General features: G+C 46.1%; 1 protein-coding gene across 6 annotated transcripts in view; it reads left to right on the forward strand.

The window, feature by feature from the left end:
• Positions 1–2,299: 2,299 nt before the first annotated feature.
• Positions 2,300–22,500, forward strand: part of LOC118376447 (cell adhesion molecule DSCAML1) — a 201,554-nt gene continuing 181,353 nt past the window's right edge. For 5 of the 6 annotated variants that reach the window (XM_052525506.1, XM_052525515.1, XM_052525512.1 and 2 more), the window contains exons 1-3: positions 2,469–2,733; positions 13,275–13,595; positions 19,796–19,942. In XM_052525506.1, coding sequence (XP_052381466.1) covers positions 2,484–2,733; positions 13,275–13,595; positions 19,796–19,942 — 718 coding nt within the window. In that variant the 5' untranslated portion in view covers positions 2,469–2,483. Of the gene's footprint in view, positions 2,734–13,274; positions 13,596–19,795; positions 19,943–22,500 lie in introns of all 6 variants that reach the window. The other variant, XR_008143120.1, reaches the window with a different exon arrangement.

A 22,500-nucleotide genomic window follows, 5' to 3' on the forward strand; every position in this document is an offset into this window, starting at 1 on the left:
AATGGAGCTGGATTCTGTTATTGTGAAGTCTACGGCTACTGTGGGTAGATGCGACTGTTTCGAGAAGTGAGTCAGTGACTTTTTAATAGGCCGGTTGAGAGGTGAGGGAAGGTTGAAGGAGACAGACAACACTCCGCTCTGCTAGTCAGATGATTTGAAGCCCAAACTGTACATTTCTCTGGGCTACATTTCTCCAAGCCACTCATGTATTTTATTTTGTATTATTTACTTGGCCATGGACACTTAGTGTGTGTGTGTGTGTGTGTGTGTGTGTGTGTGTGTGTGTGTGTGTGTGTGTGTGTGTGTGTGTGTGTGTGTGTGTGTGTGTGTGTGTGTGTGTGTGTGTGTGTGTGTGTGTGTGTGTGTGTGTGTGTGTGTGTGTGTGTGTGTGTGTGTGTGTGTGTGTGTGTGTGTGTGTGTGTGTGCTCTCACTTCTCTGTACGTGGGAGTAGTTAGGTGGCGAACAGAGTCTCTCTCTCTCTCTCTCTCTCCACTTACATAATGGAGAGAGGATGCACAGTAGCTAGCTCACTACCCTACCGGAGATGTTCTGTGAAAAGGAGAGAGCACAGCTGCTGCACGCTCACATTTAGCTCATTCTACAACCGTACCTTTCCTTATTTCTCCCACTTAGTCAGCCGTACGTTCAGCTTGACTAAGAGTCCAGTTACTCGTCTGCGGCTGTTGTGGCGATGGGCCACTGGAAAAGCTTTTCCCTCCATAACTGCAAATCCTTGTCTAAAATAGTGACGTTACCGATGTCTCTGGGTCTGATCCGCGCTGACCCGAAGCCAGAGAGCATTGTCAAGATGACACTTAGGTGACAATTGTAGTCTGAAGATTTCTAGCCGGTCCTTTCAAATACAGCCACGAAGCGTGGTCCTGTTGTTTTGGAGCTTGTTTTGTTTGCTGGTTTGTTCTGTACGCAGGACTCAGTATGTAGGGGAGGAGAGTGAGGGTCGACGGATGTCAGGATTCATTTGTTTTTTTTTTGTCGGTGACGGTGCCTCGTATACCCTATAATCAATAACAGTACAGTTTGTGTGGCTATTCATTGATTACAGGTAAGATGTGTGGGAGGGGCCATGGATAGTGCCCGCTGAGGAGGAGCTGACGGGACCATTGCTTACAGGTTACAGTGGGAGCACTGAGGTATAGCCGGGTTTCTCTTTAGATGTGCCTGCAAATTGGCACTCTATTTCATTTATAGCGCACATCTTTGACCAGCGTCCATAATAGTGGCTCTGGTCAAAAGTAGTGCATTATATAGGGAATAGGGTGCCATTTTGGACAAATCCTATGTAATGTTGTTACTGGCTCATGGGCCATTGTCTTTAGGGGTAGTGGGGTTCAACGAAAAGCTGTGAAAACAAGTGGTTTTATGAACCATGTCAGAATATCATCTAACTCACCATGGTCCACTTCCCATGACCTTTGCCCAGGGTGGGTTGAACTTAACGCTCTACTGACAACCTCATGTTTGGTACCATGTATTTTTGTGACAATGTCAAAAACGATTGAGTCTGACATTTTATTAGCGTTTGTAGTTTATAGTTTGTAGTAGATTTTTTTTTAAATTGGCCCACCAACAAAATGTAACTAATATAGCAAAAAAGCATCACTGGTTATGTAGTGCTCAAAGAGTGACATTCCATGACTGCAACAATACTTATATATAAAACTATACATCATCACCGTATAAATTAACACATTTAAATAATGCAATTTCACGTTTTATTTTGACAAAAACGGAGAGATAATTTCACTCATTTCATTATACCCTCATTTATTATACCTTACTTAACTTAAATGAAATGTTATTTTTACTATGGTAATAAAACATTAACTGAATGTATGTTGCGTGCTTGTGTTTGTTTGGAGTGCGGGCGGGCGGGCGGCAGAAAAATGTTGCGCACAGTCTCCAAGGACGCGCTGAGCCGTGTGTGGCAACCGCATCTGTGCCAGAGGGATTGAGATAGAAATAGCAAGATCTTTGATCGTCATATTTATCTGACTAAACAAAATTGCCTCTCAATCTTGCATGTACTAGGCTACCCAAGCCACAATAACAAAAAAATAAGAACACCTATAAAGTAGACCGAATGTAAATGTATCTATACCAATGTGCCAAGCTAATACAGTCACTGAATGAGGGAGCTCCTTTGTGCGCGAGGTGAAAATGGTAGCGCGGCAAAAGTCCACAGGTGCGCGCGTCCATGGACCTTAACAAAGAAAGAGCTAACGGACCGAAGCTGATTCTCTCCAGTCACCTGTTATATCACACCTCAAGACACCATACACCTGACCCCCCATAAACAAACCCAGCCCCACCGCTCCAGACACGTACACAAACCACCCCTCCCATCCGCGCGAAGAGAACAGCTCCATATTCCGTGCGTGTGGTCCTCGTACAATAGACGCACTGCCTCACTTCTCCATCACGGCGCATCATTACAATAGCGGGGGAGGGCCCCTCTCCTCGGATGACGGTCCCGGTTATGGGAGGGTACGGGAGGCGGGACCAGATCAGTGTCCGTTCCTCGGAGCTTGCGAGTCTGGGACTCGGGCTGGAGAGATCGCCGGTGAGCATCGTCACCACTCCAGCACGGAGCCTCGCTTGGCCGAACGCTGCGCCGCGCACTCGTCGGGATTGCACAACATTCCTGAGAAATATACCTGCTATTTATGGCATGTGGCTGGTAACTTTATTCCTGCTGTACTCTTTACAAGAAGGTACGTGAAAGACATTCACACTATTGCTCTCTCCAATCCAGCGTTGAAGTTGGGGGCGCATATAGGCTAGTTGTGTTTATTTGGGCTACAATAAATGAGGTGGGTTTGAAATGCGCTTATTTACAAAAGTCGTCACTTTAAATTCCTTCTTGTCAGTTGCCTATCTTTACTTGAATAAAACATCTTGAGTTGGATGGGAATAATCGGTTTAACCACACTTAGAATGGAGCCACCATCCCTTCTGTCAGGTGTCTTGATCAATCCAAGGACGCATTATGCAGCTGCATAATTACACGTGTTTACACTATTTGAGAAGGAACATACATATTGGCAGTGTGGTACATATTCCCCTAACCGCTGTCCGTGGCAGTTAAAGATGGGAGAGATAACATTTGGCATTCATGAACATGTCGAGTTGTGATGAATATGGAGACACGACAATAAGAGAGGAAGAGATGCGGACGCAAAGACTGCGAGCTACAAGCTGCTACGAACTCCAACTGGGTCTCTGAGCTGTAGGATGTTTATCAGAAAAGTAGCGGGGCATTCAAGTGTGCATTTGTTTGCTATCTTTCCTCTGTCCCATAACAGATAACAGAAGGTGTCGAGCGTATGTGTCATTTGCTAATATGGATTCTTTGGCGCACCAAATTAGTGCATGTCTGTTGAAGAGCGTGCCTTTTAGTGTGCGTGTGTGTGTGTGTGCGTGCGTGAGTGTTCAAAGACAATGAGGGCCACAAAACATTTTAAAAGAGATGTGTAAACCGATGCTGAGGATATTGAACGCTGGGATTTTACGCAGTTGGCAATTTGATTCACTTTCTACAATGACACGGGTCAGCGCAAGCAGACACACTCAATTGTTATTTTCGGTAGTCTAATTATGCCTCCTCCATTTTCTATGGCCCCAGATTCTACATACTGATTGGGTTTGCATGGAAAAATACTGCAGATCGAGAGGAAGCTTGAATATGGTTTTTGATTGAACAATCGCTTCAGATTGAACGCTTGTCAACCATTTCACCAATTTGAACATAATCCAGGCGATCAAATTCAGCCATAACCCCAAGATCAAATAAATACATATACATGAATAATACATTAGTAAATGCGTAAATAATTGTCTAAAACGTAATCAGTCTTAGGATCACATGCATCCCTAACTCTATTCTGTTCATTCCGTGTTTTCATGAGTGGATGCCCTTTCAGACATTTGAAATACATGGCCTATACATGGCCTATCCTTGCAGGACAACAGTCCGGGTGCGTGTGGTGCGTGTGCGTGGTGCTGCTGCTCTTGTGACGAGGGCTTTTTTGTGGTGTTTTTGTTGTATTTAATTGGATTACAGGGTCTTTCTAGATTATGTACTGCACATCGCCTCGTCTCGTGGCTGAACAAGACGTGTGTGTGTGTGTGTGTGTGTGTGTGTGGTGAAAGGAGGGAGGGAGGGGTGGGGGTTGCAGCTAGGCAGCGTAGCGGAAAGAGTGGAGAGGGAAGAGATGGAGATAACGCAGTCGAAAACGAACTTCCATTCAGCATAGTTTTTTTCCTTTATTCGTTCATTTTTGGCAACAATCAATTTTATATTTACATACTATCTGATGTAATGTGTGTTTTGATTTAAAATAAAATATTTGATCAGAGAAAAATGTTAGCCAATTATCTTACATGCATATGCATAAGGACTGCGTATTTTCCTGAGTCGGGCCGCGCCTCCATAAAGGTTGTCACTTTTGTGGAACGGCACACAACATCCTGTGCTTAATTTGATAAATATATCTTCCATACATCCTTGTATAATTTGATATTCTCAGAAATAAACATTTTCCTTGTCGTTGGTTTTCAGTAGGCTAATTAGTCAGTTGAGTGCAATATGAATAACCAGATGTCCCATAATTGATGCGTCTCGTCCATACCAGTACTCACCAACCCCTGGTTTGAAACGGGGTGCGCGCGCGTGTGTGTGTGTGTGTGTGTGGGGGGGGTCATTCTTCTTTGTCATGATCTGGTCCCGCTTGTCATTTTATGTAAATGTGATGAGACACAAAACAAATCAGCGGGGAAAGATGCTATCCGTGCCATCTATTCACCGGAAACAGTCAGGCCTTTTGCTGATGGCAATGATTGTACATATTTGTTGCAATGCATCAATTTAATAATGTTCATATCAATTTGCGATATTTAAAGCCTAATGTTTTATCATTATTATGGCTAACACAAATTCAAATCACCCAAATATTCTGATCAAGACTACGGTGTGTAAAATAATGAGGGAGATACTATAGTTATTTTATCAATTCACTGCTGATTCCGGTTTTATCCAGTTCAGCCTGACAGGCCTCCAATCTATAAAACGAATATTGAATGACTGTACATTTTCAATTGATAGGAACGATAGAATTAATGTAGGATATAAATAGATTAGTTGACACATCTAAGCAGTTGGTTTTTATGCGTGTATATTTCGTTTCCCTCACCTGATTGGAACATAACTACGACTGAATGACTGGTGGGGGGATGAGCATTCGTCAAAATATACAATGTGGTGTACGTGGTGGCAGCGATATTATCTTGACGGAACCGGATTTTATGAACATTTGCCTAAATTAAAATGTGAAACCAATACCCCTATATTATTATGAATATTATTATTGTAAAAATTATAATTATTTTTATTATAATTCGGCCTATCAGTGTTTATTCATTTGTGATGTGTAAGCATTTTGTCATGCAAAATATATAATTGCATTCTTTAGGCTGCATTTTGAGGCAATTTATCATCTCTGTAATGTCCCCCTTACACACGTCTTTCTCTCTACTTAGTCCCTTTAGCGGATGAAATGTGCAAAATTGGTTTCTCTTTCTGTTTACCCAAATTAGCATCCCTTCCCAGCTGTGTAATTAGTAGGCGTCAGTTTGAACTGAAACTAAAGCATGATTTGCAACTTATTTACAAAAGTAAATCCGTTCATTGACTAGAGGACTGCACTTCTCCCTCCTCTTTTGTGATATGTTTGATGGGATAGCCCTTTGTTTCCATAATCTGGGCCAGATAGTTCTGACAACGGCGTGTTGCTCTCTGCTCTCCTCATAACGTATTTTGTCAACCGTTATGGCACTCGTCTGACTTTACAACCAAGGCCTCGTCGGGCGGACACGGCAGTGTAATTTTGGAATCAAATGAAAGGCACACAAACTGAGAGGTGAGAGGGAAGCATGGGCTTGTAGTAATTGTTTTATGAGTCAGATTCAGAAATAGACTGCCTCGAATTCATGTACACCACTGCACTGCGTCTAGATGCGTTGCGTCTGCGTCCTGGTGAAAGGCCACTACGTCGCCACGTGTGCCAGTACGGTATTTTTGCTTTCATTTTGTCTTGACGCCATATTCAATTGATCCTAAACTTTAAAATGAAGTCTCTCACGTTGATTCCAATGATATCGACTCGACCTATCCTGTCCTCTCATTGGACAAGAGTTATCCCGCAACAAGTTGCCCCCCCCCCCCATCTCTCTCTCTCTCTTTCTCTCTCTCCCTCTCTCTTTCTCTCTGTGTCTCTCTCTCTCTCGCTGAATGTAATTGCGCGAGCGACAGTCATACTATTCGATCTCTAAGTGTATACCGTCTCTTCTCCTAAATAGCACCTTACATATGAACGTGTCATGTGTCTCTGAGTGGCACGGCCACAATAATACCACACTCTCGTGTTAACTCGCATCCCCTCGTATCGCTCTGGCAAGCAACGACTGTTTTTTTTTTTTTTTACCGTGGAGTGTTTGTGCCGGTGACTTGGCCGGTGAACAGAAAAGCCACGGAGGCTGTTCCTCACCTGCATGCATCATTTAGGCCTAAGGTAACTTTACCATATGGGGGAAAACAGAGAAATGCCGCTTCACTCCTCTACCCTTCCAATGGGTATCTTACCAATGCCTTTAAAAAAAATACAAACATATGAACACAAATGAACACCCAGTTTATTATGTAAAAAATGATTTGACCTAATTCACACAGATTGTCCAATTGAGTTTGATAACTCAACAGGTATTCTCTCACCTGTTGTTGAGTGGGGCATCTTTTCTGTGGCCTCTGACTTGAAGGCCAAGGAGAGGAGTTGAGAGGAGAGGGGGGGTCACGTGTAGGACTAATCTTCTTTGTGACATGGCCAGCTCTTCTTTTCCCTCTTTTGCTTCCCTCTTTTCTCTAGCTATCTACCTACCTGCCGCTCCCTTTATCTCGGACTCAGTGAGAAGGAAGGGGAGAGGATTAAATCACACCCCAAACATCTGACACTCACTTCACAACTGTGAAAATCTTTCCTTTAAAGAGGGAGAGTGTGGCTCCTCAAATGCTGAAATGGATCCTAATATTCCACTGACACGGCATAATATGGAGAAGGGGGTTGTTTGTGGTGTGCGTGTGCGTGCGTACGGCGAGGTCATTTCAGCGTTATGCCAATGCATTATCCCTTTTCGCTGTCTTTGTATGCAAAATGGGTATAAAATAGCATTCATAATAATATAACTATAATGACTTCTTGCTTTCCTGTAATGGGCTGTAAGACCTTACTACTACGTTGTCGCGGTGTTGTAACTGAAAGCAATGACATTAGTGTTATGTTGCCTGAACATGTTAAGTTTTGTATTCTGTATGATTCATCAGACCCATAACAGGAACGCATTCTGGCCTCTGAGAATGTGTACGTGTATCCTGGAGCGCATGTTATTGTGTGTGTGTGAGAGATTTATTGACCTGTGTGCATGGGATGGTATGAATCTCAGAGACGATTGTGTGTGTGTGTGTGTGTGTTTGTGGATGAGACAGAAAGAGCTGCATTATGCATAGCCGTTCACCATAGGCAATATCCCTGTCTCAGTGGCATACATATTCATACGCCATTTTCATACTGCCTGCAAAAGGGGGGGGGGGATATGCAGATGTGTGTTTGGAGGGAGTAGAGGTTTGAGTCAAATGTGTCACAGCAACAGAACAAGAGCAGGAGACAGAGTGAAGAGGCTTCACCCAAAAGGAGCGGTGTTTTAGGTAACTCACCCAAATCACAATGACCTTCTGCCGTTGTAATCAACGCATTCAGGCTTGAAGAAGGAAAGGGAAAATATGCTTCCAAAATGGATGAGTGCGCCTAGCTCCCTCCCTTGCTCCTCTCCTCCTCTGCTCCCTTCCTGCCCATGCCAGGGAAAAGGGCGGGCAGCCTGAGGGCATGGAAGAACTGAGACTTACACATTGGGGTAGACGTCTCAGAACAAAGAAAGGGAGAATTTGGGTTATTTCAGTCCTCTCTCCTCTCATTATTTCCACCATTACTCCTTGTTGAATTGGGTAAAGACTGGCCCCTTGCTCAAATCCTCAGACCCCAAAGCCCTGCGTGGGATCCTTATGTCCCCTTTTAATCCAAATCCCAAATCTAGCCCTCTAATCTAATCAAATGTATTTATATAGCCCTTCTTACATCAGCTGATATATCAAAGTGCTGTACAGAAACCCAGCCTAAAACCCCAAACAGCAAGAAATGCAGGTGTAGAAGCACGGTGGCTAGGAAAAACTCCCTAGAAAGGCCAGAACCTAGGAAGAAACCTAGAGAGGAACCAGGCTATGAAGGGTGGCCAGTCCTCTTCTGGCTGTGCCGGGTGGAGATTGTAACAGAACATGGCCAAGATGTTGAAATGTAAATATAGTGAACAGGTCAGGGTTCCATAGCTGCAGGCAGAACAGTTGAAACTGGAGCAGCAGCACGGCCAGGTGGACTGGGGACAACAAGGAGTCATCATGCCAGGTAGTCCTGAGTCATGGTCCTAGGGGTCAGGTCCTCCGAGAGAGAGAGAGAAAGAAAGAGACAAAGAAAGAAAGAGAGAATTAGAGAGAGCATACTTAAATTCACACAGGACACGGGATAAGACAGGAGAAATACTCCAGATATAACAGACTGACCCTAGCCCCCCGACACAAACTACTACAGCATAAATACTGGAGTCTGAGACAGGAGGGGTCAGGAAACACTGTGGCCCCATCCGATGATACCCCCGGACAGGGCCAAACAGGCAGGATATAACCCCACCCACTTTGCCAAAGCACAGCCTTCACACCACTAGAGGGATATCTTCAACCACCAACTTACCATCCTGAGACAAGGCCGAGTATAGCCCACAAAGATCTCCGCCATGGCACAACCCATGGGGGGGGGCGCCAACCCAGACAGGAAGACCACTTCAGTGACTCAACCCTCTCAAGTGACGCACCCCTCCTAGGGACGGCATGGAAGAGCACCAGTAAGCCAGTGACTCAGCCCCTGTAATAGGGTTAGAGGCAGAGAACCCCAGTGGAGAGAGGGGAACCGGCCAGGCAAAGACAGCAAGGGAGATCCGTCGCTCGAGTGCCTTTCCGTTCACCTTCACCCTCCTGGGCTCCTAGACTACACTCAATCATAGGACCCACTGAAGAGATGAGTCTTCAGTAAAGACTTAAAGGTTGAGACCGAGTCTGCGTCTCTCACACGGGTCGGCAGACCATTCCATAAAAATGGAGCTCTATAGGAGAAAGCCCTGCCTCCGGCTGTTTGCTTAGAAAGTTCTACCGCTGTCCCCAGGCATGTCTTGACTTCCTCCTGGTGAAGGCAACATTGTATCGTCTCATGTAGCCCTCTGGAAGGTTTTAGTGGATTTTCTGCCATCCTGTTTACATTCATCCATCTCTCAGGGGCTTGATTTGGGATTGGGCACTGGGCTTCTATATCCACTTTTAGGTTGGGGTGTTTTTTTTCTTCTCTTTCTTTGGTCTCTCTCTTCTTTCCAATGGTTGTGTTGACAGTCCCCCCCCTCCCCTCCAGACCCCGACTGGCGGATTATATACATGGCCATCTTTATTATTGGCCTTTCTGCTGCAGGCCACAATCTGTGCTGCATGATGGGAGTTCAGTCCACCACTGTACTGCCCTCTCTGTGTTGTACCGTGCTCAAGTGACTGACCTGGATTCACCAATAGGACAGCTGCACAAGAGCCGCCTCAGCCAATGCCGCCTGTTTGCTTTCTTTCCCCTTTTGTTCAATGTGGGCATGCCTTCGATTTGTTTTGATGTCACTCCGCGGGCGCCATTTTGTATGACATCACATTATGGCTTCGGTGTTGTTCAGCTGTGGAATGTCTTTCGTTTTTTAAACAAGATTACAGGGATGCTCAATGATGATTCAATGATTCATTTCTTAACTATTTTTCAAATATGTTGTATATTTTGTGCAAATATACATGTAGCTTAGTGGTTAAGAGCTTTGAGCCAGTTGGTTCGAATCCCCCAGCTGACTAGGTGAAAAATCTGTCAATGTGCCCATGAGCAAGGCACTTATCCGTAATTGCTCTGGATAAGAGTGTCTGCTAAATGACTCAAATGTAAATGTGAGACTGTGTGGCCCTGTGTGGCCCTGTCCATGGTGCTGAAATGATCTGTCTCTCAGAACATGAGCAGATAGTTGTGTTTTTATATGGCACATGATACAGGATATATTGCACTCAACCTAAATTACACCTTTTAGACACAGAGGAACTGCTCCATTTTGGATAGGAGAGGGACCTCACACACACATTCACACACACACACACACACACACACTTATAGGCACACAGGCACATGTACACACTCACACTGTAACCTCTCCTCACTCCCCTCATCACTGACCCCCCCCAGCACGCACACGCACACGCACACGCACACAGTGACCCCCCTTAACCCTTCCCTGGCCCTGATCTAACCCAGCCACACATATACACACGCCAGGGGAGTGGGAAAGAGGCCCTCCACGGTGGTGTGATTACCAGGGCGGAGAGACTGTGTGTGTGTTAAATGTGAAAGGAGATTATATGGATTTAACTCTCTGCGTCTGGAATACAAATTCAAATCACATAACATATCCTGCCATGTACTGGACGACTATGAGAGAGAGAGAGAGAGAGAGAGAGAGAGAGAGAGAGAGAGAGAGAGAGAGAGAATGGTGGGGAGAGAAAAAGAGGGAGAGATAAAATGTATGGAGAGAGAGAGAGAGAGAGAGAGAGAGAGAGAGAGAGGTGGGGAGAGAAAAAGAGGGAGAGGTAAAATGTATGGAGAGTGAGGAAGAGAGAGAATACATATGTTGACGCAGAGGAGAGGAAGAAGAGAAGTGGGAGAGGGATGAATGAATGGAGAGAGAGAGGGGAGAGACAGAGCCACCCTTACCTAGTGAGGGCTTTAGCCCTATCTCAACCATTCAATACTCTGCCATCACTTGTATCATGTTTCTCATTCTGTATTTGCTGTACCAGAGATCAATTAGCGTATGTCTGTTAATATTTACACTATATATACAAAAGTATGTGGACACCTCTTCAAATTTGTGGATTCAGTTATTTTAGCCACACCCGTTGCTGACAGGTGTATAACAATCAAGCACACAGCCATGCAATCTCCATAGACAAACATTGGCAGTAGAATGGCCTTACTGAAGAGCTCAGTGACTTTTAACGTGCACCGTCATAGGATGCCACCTTTCCAACAAGTCAGTTAGTAAAATGTCTGCCCTGCTAGAGCTGCCCCGGTCAACTGTAAGTGCTGTAATTGTGAAGTGGAAACATATAGGAGCAACAATGGCTCAGCCGCAAAGTGGTAGGCCACCCAAGCTCACAGAACGGGAACGCCATGTGCAGAAGTGTGTAGCGTGTAAAAATTGTCTGTCCTCAGTTGCAATACTCACTACCGAGTTCCAAACTACCCCTGAAAGCAACGTAAGCAGGTGTCCACATACTTTTGATCATGTTGTGTATGATGTGATGCTGTACACTCCATTCTAAGAGAACCTCTCCACAGATAAAACAAAACCCAACAGCATCTATATTGGTCCGCTGACTAGCAATAAGACTCAGTGGGGTTGCGAGCGTCCCAAAGCCTTGACCCTACTCCTTTAAAAAGCCCCTGGCAGACACACACCGGCACAGACAGTTGGCAGACCCCTGTTTCCTGTGCCAAGGTCACTGCTGGAGTGTGGGTCATGTAGTGTATATAGGAAGGCCAGTAAAGAGACTCGGCTTAACTGAAAATGAATGAAGCACTGAAATGAATCTGATGTGAAACATTTGAATTATGACAAATGATGCATTTAAGCCCTTTAATTTTTTTCTCCCCTCATAGCTGTTTTAATGATTTTCCTCATGCTAATTTGGTTCGACATCAATGCAGAGGGCTGGCTGTAGGTTATCTGCTGTGCTGTCGATCCCTCCTAAATCTACCTTGATGAGGCGTCTAGCCGCCACCTCCATTCACGGCCATTCGTCCCGCGTCATTCAGAGTGAAACAGACAGGGCTAATCCGGCCATTGTTGACACAAACCAGGGAAGAGGATTAATTATAGATCATTGATTCAGAAGAAATGATCTGGCTTTCATTCCTCCTGTCTCCTGTTGGCCCGGGGCCAAGCTGAGCTCAGCACATCTATCCCAACACTAAAAAGACATCTAGTTGCCTCCCAGGAGACATTGATGAGGGGGCATCCCCCCTAAGACGACTTATGGGACAACGGCACTTCATTGAAGCAGCGTGTGAAAGCCATAGTGGTTGCAAAGAAGCCCTCCCTCCATGGTTGTGGTCATAGATATATATATATATTGAAGGCTTCTTTCTCAGCGACGATATAGTCTTGAGTTGGGTTTAACTGGCAGACTAGGTATGTTCTAACGACCTCATGGGGTTTTGGATTTGTGGGCACGGTATTCCGACATTGGGGGCGGGGGGGGCTGGGGGTGCATGATCCCTTTCCCCTCCAATCAGATGCAAGTCCAATGAGGGGTTCTCGTTAGGCATATCTTAAGACTACAGACATGACGATAACGCATTATTGAGGATGGATCTCTGCTGTTTTTTTGGCTGCCAGGTCGCTAGTTTCGATTAAGGCGGATCAGAGAGGCGCACTTGAGACTCAAACACGTGCGTGCGACTAACATGTTACATGATCAAAGTCGATGCCCAGGTTGAGTTAAGCTATTGTACAGACCAACTTACCAAACACGTAGAACGTGTTCATCTGCTCATAGCAGAGCCTCCCACTGTGTCCTGGCTTACCTCTTATCATAACAGACTTACATGTAGCTGGAAATAAATAATGAATATATTACGTCAGGTCATTTGCCTAATGGGGGAATAGTAATTGATTCTATTTTTGGGATCTGCTGCGCTGACCTGATGGAAATCTCTAGAAGATAACCCAGTTTGCAGATTGGCAGGTAGCTGCCCACACATTGGCTGTGTGTATATGTGTGTGGGAGGATATGGGTGTGTGTGTCTGTGTGTGTCCCAACCCTACCCTATCTCTTCTCCCCATCAGAGTGTGGATGTGGTCTGGATGCGGCTTTTCTTTGTGTGTGTGTGTGTGAGTGTGTGTGTGTGTGTGTGTGTGTGTGTGTGTGTGTGTGTGTGTGTGTGTGTGTGTGTGTGTGTGTGTGTGTGTGTGTGTGTGTGTGTGTGTGTGTGTGTACTATCCTGACCATGTCTCTCTCCCCCCATCACAGTGAACAGTGAGGATGTGGTCTCGACGCGGCTGTACTTTGTAAACGCCTCCCTGCAGCGGGTGACCTTCTCCAGCTCGGTCGGGGTGTCCCTGCCCTGCCCCGCGGGCGGCGCACCCCATGCCGTCCTGCGCTGGTACCTGGCCACCGGCGACGACATCTACGACGTGCCCCACATCCGCCACGTGCACGCCAACGGCACCCTCCAGCTCTACCCTTTCTCGCCATCCGCCTTTAACAGCTACATCCATGACAACGAATACTTCTGCACCGCAGAGAACCAGGCTGGCAAGATCCGCAGCCCCAGCATCCACGTCAAAGCAGGTCAGACTCAGATTGAACACAGGCATACACTCTTCTGGGGCAGCCTTAGACAGACGTACAGACATACACTCTTCTGGAGCAGCCTTAGACAGACAGACGTACAGACATGCACTCTTCTGGGGCAGCCTTAGACAGACAGACGTACAGACATACACTCTTCTGGGGCAGCCTTAGACAGACAGACGTACAGACATACACTCTTCTGGGGCAGCCTTAGACAGACAGACGTACAGACAGACGTACAGACATACACTCTTCTGGAGCAGCCTTAGACAGACAGACGTACAGACATACACTCTTCTGGGGCAGCCTTAGACAGACAGACGTACAGACATACACTCTTCTGGGGCAGCCTTAGACAGACAGACGTACAGACATACACTCTTCTGGGGCAGCCTTAGACAGGACAAGCCTAGGTTCTACAGGTGAAGCTGTGTCTCTAACTAAACAGTGTCCCGGGGCCAAATGGAAACACAGTGTCTTCACAAAGAATGAGAGGCGGCTATGCATGAAGACAGGCTGCAAGAAAGAGGTTTAGAAACACAAAGAAAATGTAGTGCCTCAAATACTTTCTCATGCGATTTGATGCTGTACACTCAGCTCCATTCTAAGAGAACCCCCCCCCCCTCAAACACAGTGAAGACACCCAAACAACAAAAAACATCTGTAACCAACGGTAAAACCACACGACATCCATATTGGTCCTCTCACTAACAATAAGACTCGGTGGGGGGTGAGCGTCCCAAAGCCTTGACCCTGCGCCTTTAAAAATCCCCTGGCAGCCACACACACACTGGCACAGACAGTTGGCAGAGTGACCTCTGTGCCCTGTACCAAGGTCACTGCTGGAGTGTGGGGCTGGCCAAACTGCAAATGGGGGAGTTCACACACGTACACACACAAGCAGGCTTTGGGATGCAGACTCACACACACACCAGCCTGTGCCCTGCTTATGCCAGCAGGCCTCCTGTCTCCCAGTCTCACCATCTGTCCATGGACTGGAAAGTCCCCCAACTACACACACACACACACACACACACACACACACACACACACACACACACACACACACACACACACACACACACACACACACACACACACACACACACACACACACACACACACACACACACACACACACACACACACAGCATTTTGTAAATCTGGCTGTTCTGGGTAGCTGTGCCAGGTCTTTGTCGGGGTGTTTACTGTAGCTGGAAAGGGAATGAGTTTAAACACGAGAGGGATTGAACAGAGTTGAACAGAGAGAAGAAATATTGTTGGTGTTTTAGGTCACGTTCAGCAACACGTTCAATGAAAATCTGCATCTTCATAATCGGAACGGCCCCCTTAAAAGATGTGGACGATAAAAAACGAATCCAGTAGCGATTCCCGTTGTTAACAGTCAGTTGGCCAATGGACGATGGCTACAGACGACACCTACTCCACCATACCCATTATAGCATTTCTGTCCAGAGGACCCTTGTCCCATCAGCTGTACAGTTTCCAACCAGCATCTGTGTGGGGAGACCTTCCCTAAAAAATAATTACCCCAATTAATCAATTAAATGCTGAGTCTGTAAAAAAACACCATCCCCCACACCCAACTCTGCAGCCCCTCAACTCCAGCTCTCAGGACTGGCCTGTGTATTGCCCCCCCGCGTATTGCCGCACACTTTCACAGAACGCACACACAGACACACAAATTCACATACACATTCTGCGGTTACCATGGGCGACAGGCAGGGCGTGAGAGGCAGGGTGTGGCGCGTCCCGCCTCAGGTGTCCGTCGGAGACTGATGACAGCTGACAGCTCGCGGTGTGACACCCTCCCTCCTTTCATCTCTTCAACCCCCCCCCCCTCTGATTCTCCCTCCCTCCCATGCATGCTGATTCCGTGCCAACAATAGCACTGGCACCTGGGTGGATCCCTGTACATTTACGAAAATCACTGCTCGTTTTCTTTCTCTCCCTCTGTTATCGTCAAAGTCCTGAGCCTCTATTCCTTTGTGAAACCCATTCTCACACGTTTTCCTCCTCGCCATTTGACGGACATTTTGTAAATCACCTGCCGGTGTTCTAATGACATTGAAGATGTTTCCATTGGCTCTCATAGGAAGCCTTCCCATCCGTCTCTAGTTCTTGCCATCCTCCTCTCCTTCATTGTGAACATTTGTCGCCCTTCTGCTTTCCATCCTACGCCCGTCCCCCGCCGTTGTCCTCTCCTCCACCCCATGAACAGTGAATAGACTGTGAATAACATCGAAAAGCAGGTTTAGCCATCATATGTGCGTGACGGTTGACATTGATAAGCGTCATTAACCAGGCTTTTCCCGTCCAACCTTTTTACGCGAAATCAAGTCCACGTCGGGATAAAACATATTTAAAAACGTCATGACAGGTCTGATGGGAAACGGCGAATGTCGAAAGCCAGAAATCTTGCTTGTTTGTAGGTGACCAAATACTTATTTTCCACCATAATTTGCAAATAAATTCATAAAAAATCCTACAATGTGATTTTCTGGATTTTCCCCCCCTAATTTTGTCTGTCATAGTTGAAGTGTACCTATGATGAAAATTACAGGCCTCTCTCATCTTTTTAAGTGGGAGAACCGGCACAATTGGTGGCTGACTAAATACTTTTTTCCCCCACTGTACAAATAAAATATTTGATAAAATATTGAATTTGGCTTTTACTACTATAGCCCATAGAAATGTGTTGAATAACACACAAAAAAATTGCACAAAAGACAGTAGAAAAATAAATCATAAGGAAAAAGTTTTTGAAGTGTCTGTCCTTATATCTAGGAGATAAGAAAGATCAGGAAATATTGTTGTTTTTTTGACACAATTGTATTGAACCCTTTTTTGTTGGCACAAAACTACCTCTACACTTCCAATCATTTGCATGGGTTACCTTCAGACGAGTCCCATGACACTTGTCGGGGTCATAGAGCAAAACGGAGCACACCATCCTGTCCTTGAGAGTCTCCCCTTTCCTCAGTGGGGTCATATTAGTAGCCCAAATGGTTCGGACGGTACAGATGTTTTCTCCTGTTCTGACAAACAGCTCCGCCACTTCCCACCGCAGATGCAGATGCAGATGGCCGACATAGGTGGATGTGGTGGATTGAGACGCAGCCCAAGCGTAAACTGACGGAACTTGACGGAGATTGTAATATTGCGTTAATTAGATTGACTGTTAAGGACTATTTCACATTTCTTTTCTTTTTTTTCGGTACATGGGAATCTTTCCACCAAAAGTTATTTTTATGGGCAGTATGTCATCACGCAGACTTTTATCCGCAGTTGGTCTAATTGACTGAAGCACATCTCTGGTGGAAAAATGTGCATATTTCATGCATATTTTTAGAGTATTCACATTCAAATCTGTCACCACTTGGACGGGAATCTAGCTATTGGCTGTGATGCTACACTGAATAGATATTGGACCTAGACTGAGTTTCTGACCTGGTCTCAAAGCTCAGTCCGAATGAACTACAGCTGAGCGCTCCACTCTTGAGACCAAGCTTCTCCTTCCACCTATCAGTTGCCACCAGGGGAGAGAGACCAGATAAATCAAGCCATTCCACTGTGACCGAAAATAAAGGAGAAAAATAAAGTCAGTCATTGGGACGTGGTAGCCACTGCCGTAGAGCAGGTCAATCATTTTGGAGTACATTACAGGTAGACTCTGTCTGGTCCCAGTGACTGCCTGCCTGCAGTTTGGAGCCTATTCAAGTCCTGGTCTGTGTGCCCATTGAGATCACGTGATGATGGAGCGCCTCTCATTTGGTCTCGGGCTGCCTGCTCACCCCTGTCAAACGCCTGCTGTCCCCCCCCCCACACACACGCGCACACACACACACCAGAGATGACTTGGTGACTTGACTGTAGGACTTTTTATTCATTTTTTGCCTGACAGTCCGAGTAACCGTCAATGTCTGGTAGTGTAGTAGTAGTGTAATCGACGCTAGGCCTGTGGCTGTATCCTATGTCCTAAGCTTTTTGTCACACGGAGCTAAAGTTACACACACTATTGAGGCCTAGAGTGAACTGGGGTCAGCTGTTCAGTGAGCTCACCTCAGCTCCCCTTTTTCCAACAACACAAACACACCGTGTTTAGACTGAGGGCTGAGCACAGTGGACCTGGGAGAGCAGGCTCACTGGCCGCCCTGTACGATCCCGGGGCCCTCCTTTGTAGCTCTGATTTTGGTAGCTCTTCTGCCACAGAAGGAACCTGCTAGCAAGGGGTTGTTTATTCCCATCCATTAACGAGTACAACACAGTACATCCCTTCAGTTTCCCGTTCACTTGATTCTGTTCCTTCTCTCTCTGTGCTGCTCGCTTCATGAATAAGTAAATAGTGTATTTGGTTTCCCTGTAGTTAATTATTTAGGCGGCGGTGATACAGGCCTCTCCTCCCAGTGCGCGGAGAGCGCCAGGCCCGTGTTTTTGCCCGTTCCTAGGCAACCGGGGTGCATAGAGTCAGGCATCAGTTAACGTCCTAACGACGGCGCGCATGTGAGAGGGGATCAACACTGGGCTACCATTTGTATGCACTTGCCAGGGCTTGATGAAACACATGTGGCATATTCTGCGCCTCTCGCCTCGAAACATGTGCAATATCACTGTGCTACCACAGTTGTTAGCCTACTTCTGGTTTAAGCCCCTTTGTCGGGTATGTAAGTGCGACGAATCAGCGATGTTTGCTGTCCCGTTGTTTTGGCTTTCAACAGTCTCGTAGAGGCTCGGTGCTCATAGGGCAATGTAGCTCTGCGCGATGAGATGCAGGTTCTATCAAGGAGTAAATAAATGATTGAACGTATTGGCTTGGCTGCGAAAGGGGCTGCTTAATCGATTCAGCCCATTGACCCGGAGATGGTCTGCTGTGATAAGAAACGGGGACATTTAAATGAGGAATTGGAATGAAGACCTGATTGGAATGATTTGGCCTTTCTTCGATTTGTTACAAATGAGGCTTCGCAATACATTAGGCCACAGTGCAGAGGCCAAATAGGCGTAGGGCTTGGCTACGGTCGCTCAACGCGCGTCTCGCGGTCACATTACGTTTGGGGTAGGCCCACACCACAACGTTAAGGTTAACGACTTCACTATTCCGACAAGGACATTGGCTCTGGTTTCAGTGGGTGACACTGGCGGCTGGCATTAAGCATTATTAATGACCAAGGAAATTCAGCTCCAGGCTAGGCGTTAATTATATCGCTAGTGAACTTGGAGAGAGAGAGAGTACAGGCAGGCAGGGTGTGCGTGTGTACGCGCGCGTGTGTGTGTGTTGTCGACTTCACGTGGTTAAACCATTACTCCCATGATTGGTATGAGAGAAGCCTCATAGAATTAGCTGTGGTTAGATTGCAGGGCCACATATTCCCCTCCCCACGTTGTTTTCCAGCTGATTTTGGTCTACATTTAATCGCGTTTGCATCGACATGTTTGAGATGACAAACGCACATGCTTTTGTCTTCTGTTAGTCTAGCTAATACATGTTGATATTACACTGTTATTATGCTTGAAATACAATTTCATTTCAGTCACACCAGCTATCGTCTTGTCATGTTGCTGTATAGGCCCATTTCAATCCATTCCACACTGATACCCTTGGTGTTGCCATTTTGTCATTTGTCTACTACACATATCGGTGCGATGTCCAGGGTACTGTGCGTCAAGTGCAGAGGGCACCCCGTTTGCGACTGCCCGCACCCAGCCATTCGGCGCTGCCTTTTAGAGTTGCATGGGTTTTTTCTTTAAAAATGTCATCGCCATTCGCACCAGATCCTTCTCAATGCAACTGGGTGTCACTTCTTTCTACAATCAGTTTCTCCTTTGCATTGCAGGATTAAAGCGGAAACCACATTGGCTTGATGTTGTTTAACAGTCCACCAACCACATTTACTCTCGGTGTCTCTCGGTGAATTACAGTTTCAGGAACAATGTCAGTTCTTTGTATATCAGGAAAAAGAGGTCATTGCTTTCATTGAATAATAATGTAGGGTGCAGGTCAGTCATATCTTGCTCTTTGCTTGTATGATAAGCACCGTTAACTTGAACCGGAAGGCTCGTGTTAGCTTCCCGAACTAATGCCCTTGGCTTTAGCTCAACTGACCAACACCGTTTGATGCGGAATAGCCAGGTTTGTTCCCCTCTAACCACCCGTCTCCTCTGTCTCTCCTCTCCAGTGTTCAGGGAGCCCTATACGGTGCGGGTGGCAGACCAGCGCTCCATGCGGGGCAACGTGGCCGTGTTCAAGTGCCTCATTCCCACCGCAGTGCAGGAGTACGTCAGCGTGGTGTCCTGGGAGAAAGACACCGTCTCCATGGTGCCAGGTAGGAGCATGTTTAGATCTGAATATATGGAAATGGGCTAAAAGGGTTGACTGGTTGGCTGGTTGGTTGATTGGTTATATATGAGTACAAAGATGGCAAACCTTTTAATATGTTTGGGCCCAGATCTTGAAAGTACAACTGTTATTTCCCCATCGTGGGATGGACATCCATCAACACATACACTTTGAAAGGAGACCTCACAACCAATCACCAATGCATGTGAACGGGATTCTTGACGGATTGGCTGACTGCTTCATTGACTGGCTGATTGATCGGTTGGTTATATGAGAATGAAGATGACAAACGCTTCCGATTGTGGCCCGAAGGATGAAAGAAATACATAGTGAACAGACTCTGGACCGTTACCACCAACGGGATTGTTGTGTGTGTGCAGAAGGGTTTTTGAATGTTGAATATGGGCTCCTTATTTAAATGAATATCATCTCCTGTTTTTTTCCGGGATATTGCTGGTAAGACCCTCGGACCCCTGTTAAGGTCATTTGGAGGTCGTTAATCAGCACTAATCTGTTTTGTGGTTTTAGTGGCATGTCCCATTTTGCCTAGACCAGAGGGGGGGGGGGGAGCGGGTACATTTTTCCCCCAATTATTCAAAATGGAGTGTCATAAAATAGCCTCTCATGGGGTGATCTGTGGCTAGTCACTCATCGCCGTGTTTAATAGCAGTGTGAGGGAGATAAATCCGACAGAGCTGAAGTGTGTGTGTGTGTGTGTGTGTGTGTGTGTGTGTGTGTGTGTGTGTGTGTGTGTGTGTGTGTGTGTGTGTGTGTGTGTGTGTGTGTGTGTGTGTGTGTGTGTGTGTGTGTGTGTGTGTGTGTGTGTGTGTGTGTGTGTGTGTGTGTGTGTGGGAAGAGACTGTAATTCAAGGACATTGCCTCATTGTAACTCATTGGATTGATGGAGTGGACCTGTTTACCCATTGATCACATTCAGACCAAAGTAACCAGGCATGACACACAAACTGTGTTTATATTCTGGCTAAGTCACCGTCTTTGTCCTACATTTGGAGGGATGTGCTGTCAATTTTCCTGCATCAGACAAATATCTACGTTCCTATTTGTATCTGTGTTACAACTGCTAACATGCTGGTACAGAATGTGGATGTGTGTGTGTGTGTGTGTGTTGCACTGTGTGTAAATGCCCATAGTGTTAAAGGTCGCTCTGCGGCCCGGTAATGAATGGAGGGGAGTCAGATAAGACTGCTCCGGTCAGATGATTCGGGTCGCTCCCCTCGCTCCAGCTCTCACCTTCTGATACTCCCGTTTCATCTCTCTCAATGTCGTGTGCGCGTGCGTCCGTGCGTGTGGCTCTGTCCTTCACACGGGAGCACTCATTGATCCAGGGCAGCCGCGTTTCGTATGTGTGTGAACAGGGCCCGAGGGGAGGTTCCCAGACTGAATCGATACAGCTTGCTGTCGGATTCCCCTCTCCCTCGTCACGGATACCTTGGTGCGGTGAGACCCATCACTCTGTGTGAGTGATGAATGGATGTGTGCTGGATGTGATGGATGTGTGTCTGCCTGCCTATGTGTGTGTGTTTCATTAACATATGTATTAGCTGTCAGGCTTTGTATGTCCTCTAATGATTCAAATATCTGGACATATGGGGACATGCTGGTGTTGGTTTGAGCCGATGGGTGTACTGCCATAGACTATAACACCAGTTCACTTCACACCCCCGACATCAGGGCGAGGTGAATCTCTGCCCCACTGAGCACGGGGGAGGGGCAGATCATCAGTGCTGAACTGACTGAGGCACAGAGCAGTGGAAAGCAGTAGACCCTCTGCCCTCCGCAGGGGACTATGTCCCCACTCTGAAGTCTTCAACTGCTATTTTAGGCAGTTAGATAAAGCTGACGGGACATGGAGGGTCTCTCTCTCTCTCTCTCTCTCTCTCTCTCTCTCTCTCTCTCTCTCTCTCTCTCTCTCTCTCTCTCTCTCTCTCTATAAAATGGAATTAAATAAGAATACACAACACAATTAACTTCAAAAATATGGGAAATGAAACTATATCTAACAAAAAACGGTCATCTTCACCATTATATCAGTACTACAACTACCATCATCATTACTACTACTACCACCACCATCACTAAACTGTCATCACTACCATCATCATTACTACTACTACCACCACCATCACTAAACTGTCATCACTACCATCATCATTACTACAACTACCACCACCATCACTAAACTGTCATCACTACCATCATCATTACTACTACTACCACCACCATCACTAAACTGTCATCATTACCATCATCATAAACTACTACTACCACCACCATCACTAAACTGTCATCACTACCATCATCATTACTACTAACCACCCCATCACTAAACTGTCATCACTACCATCATCATTACTACTACTACCACCACCATTACTACTACTCACCATCACTAAACTGTCATCACTACCATCATCATTACTACTACTACCACCACCATCACTAAACTGTCATCATTACCATCATCATTACTACTACTACCACCACCATCACTAAACTGTCATCACTACCATCATCATTACTACT

This window comes from Oncorhynchus keta, chromosome 1, assembly GCF_023373465.1.
Source record: "Oncorhynchus keta strain PuntledgeMale-10-30-2019 chromosome 1, Oket_V2, whole genome shotgun sequence".
Classification (NCBI taxonomy): Eukaryota; Metazoa; Chordata; class Actinopteri; order Salmoniformes; family Salmonidae; genus Oncorhynchus; species Oncorhynchus keta.